Below are 8,800 nucleotides of genomic sequence, written 5' to 3' on the forward strand. Positions count from 1 at the left end.
TCCTGTCAGGTCGCTCAGAGACAGGATACAGAGCTAGACCTTTAATGAAAGGATTTATTGAGGGAGGTGAAGTTTGTAGGGAACCGGAGATCAAAGGAAATGAAGTGAAAGGAATTTAGGTTAGCCAGGTAAAGAAAGGTTAGAGCCTGCCCTTAGTCTAACCTGTGGGATGCAGACAGGTTTTGCTTGCTAGCAGTCAGCTGTTAGAAGTTCTCTCCCTGAGGGCAGCAGCCATCTATCCAATCAGGCATGATTGTCTGTCCCACCTTGGGGTGGGGGCTGTCACCCAGCTGGTAAGGGTAGTGGATTGTTTCCTTGAAGGAGAGCCCAGAGACAAGGTGTAGCCCACTCTAGGAGGACCCAGGTTAGGCTGCCATCTTGAATCAAGGATGTGCCCATCTCGACACATGTAAACCTCTAGACCCTTCCCTTCCTATTGTGGGTACACCCCGAGATCATTCCTTCCTATTGTGGGTACACCCCGAGATCATCCCTTCCCCTTGTGGGTACACCCTGAGATCATCCCTTCCCCTTGTGGGTACACCCCAAGATCATCCCTTCCCCTTGTGGATACACCCCGAGATCATCCCTTCCCATTGCTTGTATTGCCAATGGCTCAACCCCTTCCTGTGATGTAGGTGGTTACCTGTATCAGGGGAGCTTGCCCGTCCCCCCTCCCCTAAGTATATATAAGCTGTGATGGAAAATATACCCTCACCTCCTCCCTCTGTCTGCACGGGACCTGACTGCTGAAATCATGGCTGTCCCAGAGGTGAGCATGCGACCACGAAATGTATCTGACTTCTTTATTTTACCTTCTCTCCTACCTCTCCTATTCTCTATGACTACTATCATCTTTATAGATTATCGCCATATGGCTGAGCCTAGAGGCTGGTTTACTGTAACATAAAGCCAGAGAGCTAGCTGACTTAACAGGTATCAAGACCACAAGAGCCTCTATTACATCAAGGAAGAGACAAGTAGGTAATACTAATAAACTACAACAGAGTTTGGTGAGGAAAGAGTTAAATAGTGGTGGTGGGGGGGAGGGGCGTGGTGGAGCCTGAGCCTGGTCGGTGTGCCTAGGGCAAGACCCAAGAACAGCCAGAGGGTGAACAAAGGATGTTCCCAGGTATTTAAGTCTTTGATGAATCAGTGCCTCTTTCTGGTTGGTGGCCTTTAATCCAGTGGGCTGGATGTCAGCTTCCTTCCGTGAGCTGGTGTCCTTTACTTGGGCAGAGAAGACGACAGAGTAAGCTTTGTAAAAGAAGAAATGTCTGCTGCTGTCCTTGGACCTGAGACATCCGTCTTTGTTAGGTTTGAGCCCATTGGTGCAGCCACTGTGCCAAATCCATCTCTGTGGGCTCCAGTCCCACCGTGGAACGGGTCGGGGTCCTTAGGAGTGACGTGTGTGCAAGTGTAGAATCAAGAAGACAGGAAAGTGGGGTGCGGGGGACTGATTTCCAATCTGGGGAGAAGAGCGGTCTGGATTATCAGAGGAAACCAGTCTATGACAACCGAAGGATCCGTAGGTGCAATTGCACGGTGATGATCTATAGAGGTCATAGTAAAGTCATCGAAGGTAGAGAGAGAGTACAATAAAAGAGGCAGACACATTTCTTGGTAGCATGCTCACCTTGGCCCCTCTTGATGGACCACATGGAACTGGGAGAAGAGAGTGTCTTTACTCTCTTGGGACACTGATAGGTAGCCTTAAAACATGCATATTGAGTAGTGACATACCTCACAAGGTGGGTGGACTACAGTAAGGTCCCTGAGCTCACAGGTGAGGAAACCTCGTGCCTGCATTGGGGGAACGTAGGAGGGGAGCTGGGTGACAGGGCAGGGAGATACAGCAACGGGATGTCTGTTTCTGTAGGGAGATAACATCCACCATGTGCTCCCTTGAAGGCAGCATGGCTCTTAGGGGAGAATCTGTGGGAATGCTATTTAAAGCAGGATCATGGACTTGGACTTGACCTCTAACTGACCAAAGTGGAGGCTTTCCTACCGTGGAAGACCAGCTTTCCTACCGTGGAAGACCAGCTTTCCAGATTCCTTCTGTGATAAGTTAGGGAATCTGATCTTTGTCCTATCTCCCTCCGTGTTCGTTTCCCACACTGGCGTTGATTCAACAATAAGGCTTTGTAGTAGTGGGCGTTGCAAGCCTCTCCTTAGTACATACAATGAGATGGGCAATGTGTTCATCTTGAACATCTTGAGCCTTCTGGCTAGCTAGAAACAAACCATGTCAGTCAGCTGCTTAAGAATGAAACAAAGGCAGCGGATACTCCTAAGGGCAGAGATCCTTTGACTGGGAAGTCAGGCATCTGGAGGAGACAGCTTACCATTTTATGGAGGGTGGATGTGAAGAGGTGTCACAGAGAATGTGCGCCTTTGGCGCTATTATCTTGGGACCGTGGAGGCCGTCTTACACACGCTGGTCTTCCAAGCCCCGTGGTCTCCATTGTGCAGAAGAGGCCACCTCCGCGTCCTCCCAGGTCCTCCCGGTACACATCTCCTTGTGGGAGTTCTTTGTTGTCCGGATGACACTACCAAGCATGATGTCCTTTTCCAGGGATGGATCCCTCCTGATACCATGCCCAAAGTACCTGGCTTCGATGCTGAGAGTTTAAATTCTGGGCATCCTGGTTTGCAAAAGGAAGGAACAGGCTGAAATCCATCTGCAGAGTCCCCATACAGAGGAAGCCTCCTTAGAATGCTTTGTGCTCCTTAAGGAAGGATGTAGATGATCTTGCCCTCGGGCAGAGTGCAGGGAAGAGTGGACAGCCCAGGGAGGGATAGTCTCTCTTTGAAGTGCTTGCCTAGGTGTGTCCTAGATGGGAGTCACTGTCCTGCGGACCTTCCCAAACCCAAACCCCCAGCTAGCCAGTCGATGCCGACTCAACTGCCCCGGTAAATTTTCCTAGACTGTTAACTCAACTCTCTTCACGGGAGTGGAAAGCCCAGTTTTTCTCCTGCGGCTGGTGGTATTGAACTGGTTAGCAGCCCAACGTATCACCAACCACTGTCCCCAGGGCTTCCTGGTGAATAGTCATGCGTTCATGTGTTACCAGCCTTTCCCTGACTGCCTTGGTCGGAAGGCTCTGGACCAGTCTTGTAAGCCCTTCAAGCTGACGATGTACATATTGAGAGGTGGAGACGGGGTTGCAGGACAGCGACAGGGTTTAGACAAAAATGAGAAGTGAAAGGAAAGGATTTTATTGAGGGAGGAAAGGAAGAGCAAGGAAAGGGGTGGGGGCATCTTGAGCCCCTGGGCGGGTTCCGCAACCCAATGAGTTAGGTCAGGGAAGTCATGCCTGGTACTGGGGCGGTGGGACATATATAGGGTATGAGCTTAAAAGCATATGAGCCGGTCAGGGGAAGGGAGGTTCTTTGTGTTGGTTGCAAGTTTCGGGGTAGGTGACCTCCTGTCAGTAAATCATCTTGTTCTTAGGAAACAATGCTAGGGAGAGGGGGGGCTGTGCTCTGTCTGGGCAGGTAAGCTCTGTGAAACGCTGAAGGCAGGAGCTTTGAAGTTCAGGTGCTTTGAAGTTCAGCCAGGTCATCTGTCTTCTCAAGAAGCTGGTACAAGGGGCTGCCTTGGTCCAGACCCGGCCCAAACCCATATCCCAAACACGAAGGAAATCCACTTTATTTCAAACTGACTTTAACCCCTGCTAACAGCTAGCCCCCTTCTCTTCCCTCTCCTGGCCCTCCCAACAAGAACTTGACACTCAGGAGACTTCTCCAAACCCTGCCTTCCCAATTAGCAAGAAATGTATGCTATCTCGTGAGACCTTGATTTAGCACCTGGAGCTGTGCTAGTCCCCACAACCCCACTACCCCAATAAGAATGAACAGCTAGGATATCCCTCCCCTTGAGCCAGCCCCCCATTCTGAACTCTGAAAAGTTTGGAATTTTGTTCTGGATCGAGAGGGCTCCAGGCGTTGTTAGCCTGCTCTCGATCTAGCTGTTTAATAAAGGCTTTAGTTATTAAGATAGTCGTGTGGTTGACCTTGCCCGGTGCAACACTGTAGTCCCAAGTCCCACCTGTCATGGTGATCTGCCGCCAATCATACTTTTGTGACAGTCCCCCCACCCTATGTATCTTCTTTCCCAGTTGGGAATCCTTGGATGCCATTGACCTCCTGTTCATGCCCCACCCCACCCCCGCCTCACCTTCATCTGATGAATCTGGGTCTTTATGTTGTTTTTGCCTCTTTTAAAGCTTAATACATGTTCTTTTCTAATTATAGTTGAAATTGGGGGGGGGGTACGTGTTTAAAACACTTCTAAGGAGCATTCTGGCTAGTCTTCTTTCAAAACAGATTTGTTTGTTTGTTGTTCTTTTGGGGAGAATGTGGGGCATTTTTAACTATCCTTTTCCCCAAGTCCTACTATGTACTCCACAAATACATGCATGGCATTCAGTATCAGGTACAGTTATTAACTCGTGACAGTTATAAGCCCAAGCTGTGCTCTGCAGGTGGAGAGACAAGGTGACTGGCCTGAGGTCACACAGCCAGGGAAGGGCACTGCTGGGACTGATCTGAGTGCTGACATCTGACTTTATTTTTAAAAATAATATATTCTTGTGAGGAGCCCTGATGGTGTAGTGATTAGGCATTGGGCTGCTAAGTGCAAGGTCAGAAGTTCGAAGCCACCAGCCACTCCAGTGAAAGATGAGGTTTTCTACTCCCATAGAGTTACAGTCTCAGAAACTCACAGGGCCAGTTCTACCCTGTCCTATAGAGTGGCTACGAGTTGGCGTTGACGCGATGGTAGTGAGTTTGATATTTGGGTGTGCTTCAGGGAAAAATTCACACAGCAAGTGAAGTTCTTATTGTGGGGTACCAACTCCCACAATCGAAGGGAACTAAGGGACAGTTGGGTCATTGAGGGGTAAAATGAAAGAGACATCAGACAAGATAAAGCACGTGAGTGCTCACTTCCAGGACCGCCATGATCTCACCAGCCAGGTCCGCCAGAGAACGAGAATATATTTCCAATCGCAGCTTGTATACATTTAGGGGACATGTAAGCCCCCCCTGATTACAGGTAACCATATACGTAACAGGAAGGGGACGAGCTAGGGGTGGAGTCGGTATGGGAAGGGGAGTCCTAGGGGAATACCCGTGTCAAGATGGGCAGGCTCTAAAGTCAGGATGGCAACCTAACCTCGACCTTCTTTGAGTTGGCTCGACCTTGTCTTTGAGCTCTCCTTTAGGGGAATAATCCACTAGGGTGGGACAGACAATAGAGTCTGATTGCTCCATGTGGCTGATAAACCTCAGGGAGATGACCTTTAAGCAGCTGACCACCAAGTGGACAGACATTGGCCATGTGTTAGCAAGTAGCATCTTAGGTTTGGCATATGATATGGGGGAACAACCTGGGGGAAAAAACCTTTCTGCACCCCCACACCCATTAAACAATTTCGTACGATTGTCCTGGGACATGGGTGACATTTTCCACCCCCCTGCCAGCATTTACTCATGATTCCCATTCACGTTGTTCTGTTTCCATTGATCTAGTTGCCCCTCCCCTCCCTACGATCTCTATGTTGGCTTAAGATGAAAGTTGACTTAGGATTAAAGCTGCCTGTGTTGTCCCATTGTTGGTTATTTACAAGGAGCATCATGCTGGCTCGTGGGCGATGTTGCTCATTTTATGAGCAATGCATTATTTGCCTGGAAGGTGACCTTGGGTTCAAAGGAATCATAGGGTGACAGTCATGGGGAATCCTTTAGCCTCTGCTGGTCTAGTAAGCCTGGCTTTAAAAAAGAAAGGGGGAAAAAAAAAGAATTTGAGCTCTGTTCTGTGTTTTTCTTTCTTTGTATCAGGGACCCTCTATTGTGTTCCCAGTCAAAACAGTCCTTAGTTGTGGGGCACCTTCTAGCTCTCCTGGTCCCCATGGTTCACATGAGCTGCTTGTCCTGTGGACTAGTTTCTTCGTTGAACCTTTAGTTTCCTTCCTTCTCTTTTGCTCCAGACGAGGAGAGCCCAACACTGGTCTTACCTGCTCCACCACTATTTCCCTTCCTTCTCACCTCCTGCTTGTGGCTCCCTGGGCCCCCTTCCGCCCTTTCTCTGGTTACAAGGCTCCACTCACTCTTTCCTCTTCTCTCTGCCACATTCTCACTCTTAGATCCACCCCCGCAGTGGCCTGAAGAGACTTCTCTCCAAGGTTTCCGACAGCTCCTGGAGGTGAACCTGCTGGGGATGTACACCTTGACCAAGGTGAGTCTGGGCGCCCCAGCTGGGGTGAGCGCCGCCTTCGGACAATGGGACTGTGTGTACTAACGACCTGGGGATGGTGGAAGGCTGAGTGTCTTAAGACCACAGGAGTGCATTGGCTCTTGGTTCTGGAGGTCAGGAGTCTGACGTCAGGGCATCGGCAGGGCTGTGCTCTGAAGGCTCTAGGGAAGAAGCCTGCCTTGTCCCTTCCAGCTTCTGGCAGCCCCTCAGCATTCCTGGTGGCAGCATCACTCCAACTTCTCCATTGGCACATGCCCCACTGTGTTGTTTCTTCTTCTTCTTCTAGCAAAGTCATACTTTATTATGCCCTTTTTGAAGGTTCTTGTCACCCTTTGAAGGTCTCGCTTCCCTTTCAACAGTTTCAACACAGGTTGTTTGGTGCTGCGAGTTGCATTCTTTACGGTGTGAACAACCTCATGGTTTTCTTTCTGCTTGTTCCATTTCCCTTCATCTAGCTTCCCTGCCCTCTTAGTTTTCTTGTCTTTATCTTTGAAGTCATTCTTGGTGGTGCTCCTGATTTTTTTTGAGCCAATCGGCTCTTTAGCTACAAAGTGACCTTGGGGCAAGGAGTTGGTTTGGTCCCTGGGTTTGAAGAGTGACCTCAGGGTGATTGTCTTGAGGGGTCCTCTGGTCTCAACCAGCCTGGAAGGTGGTTGTGTTAGTCTGGGTTGACTAGAGAAACAAATCCAGGGCACTCATCTACATGTAAGAGAGAGCTTTATATCAAAGAGGAATTGTCTATTAAGAAAACATCCCAGCCCAGTCCAGATCAAGTCCCTAAGTCCAATATTAGCCCATAGGTCTGATACCAGTCTATAAATTCCTCTTCAGACTCACACAGCCTTGCAATGATGCCGAATGCAGGAAGAGCACAGGCCAGTGGGTGGAAAATCTGGTGGATCTCATGGTGGTGGAAGCATCTCATTGCTGGCATGGGTCTCCCGGTGGCTCCTCCAGCTCCAGGGCTCTGGCTGCCATCAGGGTAGCTCCATGTGCCTTGTCAGTGGGAAGATGCAGCAGGGATGTCCTGCCTGCAGGGAGGAAGGTAGGAGTTCCCAGAATCCTCAGAAGAAGGCCCTGCCCACACAGAGGCCTCATTGGCTCTGACCTGATTGACAGGCTAGACTCCACCCCCTCACTCTGGTTGATTGGAGATGATGTAACTGCCCCAGTGGTTTCATGTTTGAAAGGAATTTGAGATTGCCTTCCACAAGATGGGTTGGTTGGTTGGTTTGAAACTAGCTTGTGTGTCACCATATAATTAGTCAGTTTCAGGTTCACGTTCCCTCCCTTTCTGTGTAGCCACTCAGACCAGTGTTTAGATCTGATGGCGGGTGTGTGTGTGTGTGTGTGTGTGTGTGTGTGTGTGTGTGTGTAATCTGGGGGGTTTGAAGGCTGCAACCTTTGTCTTTTTATTCATGTTCATTCTTTTCCCCCTTTTGTGTGTGGGATCTGCTGTTTGTAGTTGTACAGCGGCCCATCCTGTCTTCACACCGGTTACAGTGTCCCAGTCAACCCCTCACGGGGGCTCCCCTTCCTACCACTTTCTTCCTTTGTCTTTTTCCATCCGCCCTGTCCCACATTGTTTTCTTCTCTTTCTTCTTTCTTTCATGCCTTCTCTCCTCCTCTCTCTATCCCCCTCCCTCCCTTTCTTTCTTGGCTCCCACCTTCTCTTTTTCTCCCCATCTGCCCACCCCATCACCATCAAAGCCCGTTTCTTTTGGTAGGAAAACATTTCTTCCCTCTTTCTTAATTTTGCCTTTCTTCTACAACAGGAGTCTCATACAATGATCACCTTTCTGTCTTTATTTCTTTTTAAAAAATCACTTGATTGGGGGCTCTGACAGCTCTTATCCCCATCCATCCATCCATCCATCCGTCCATCCATCCGTCCATCCATCCATCCATCCATCCATTGTGATTGTGTCAAGCACATTTGTACCTAGGTTGCCATTATTCTTTTTATCCCTTCTTCTTCTTTTTATTTCTTTAAATCATTTTATTGGGGGCTCTGACAGCTCTGACCATCATGCATCCAACCATTGTGTCAAGCACATTTGTACCTAGGTTGGCATCGTCGTTTTCAAAATATTTCATTCTGTTTGAGTCCTCCTCTCCCCCAGCCCCGACCCCCGACCCCAATGGTTGTCTTTCTGGGCTTGACTCACTTCTTTGCTCACCAGCAAGTCTTCTAAACCCATTGGTGGCATGAGGTGTGTGACCGTTTCTTCGTTAGGCTCAAGTTTTTGTCTTTCAATGATGGCGCTGCTCAGAGGGGATGAGGACCCTACTCCACCCAGTTGTTAAATCCATTCTGATGCAGCCCAATGTGGCCCGAGGAGAACTGGCCCCATAGAGCTTTCTAAAATTGTTATTCTTGAGCGGAGACCCAAAGCCCATCTGTAACCAATGGAACGTCCCCCACAGAGAGGTCATAGGGAAGGGATGAGTCAACGATGGGGACTCGTAGGTGGGTGTATCTGCATGTGGACGGACCCGCCTGGAGACAGAGGAGCGGCGTCTCGGTTCCTAAGACCA

At 49.3% G+C, this 8,800-nt stretch overlaps 1 protein-coding gene across 1 annotated transcript in view; it reads left to right on the forward strand.

Moving 5' to 3' along the window:
• HSD17B14 (hydroxysteroid 17-beta dehydrogenase 14) overlaps positions 1 to 8,800 on the forward strand; it is a 27,929-nt gene that overhangs the window by 3,466 nt on the left and 15,663 nt on the right. Inside the window, exon 5 of the mRNA XM_045292812.1 lies at positions 6,153 to 6,244. Coding sequence (XP_045148747.1) covers positions 6,153 to 6,244 — 92 coding nt within the window. The remainder of the gene's footprint in view (positions 1 to 6,152; positions 6,245 to 8,800) is intronic.

Source organism: Echinops telfairi, unplaced genomic scaffold (assembly GCF_000313985.2).
Source record: "Echinops telfairi isolate 266 unplaced genomic scaffold, ASM31398v2 ScPeMD7_655;HRSCAF=1070, whole genome shotgun sequence".
Taxonomy (NCBI): domain Eukaryota; kingdom Metazoa; phylum Chordata; class Mammalia; order Afrosoricida; family Tenrecidae; genus Echinops; species Echinops telfairi.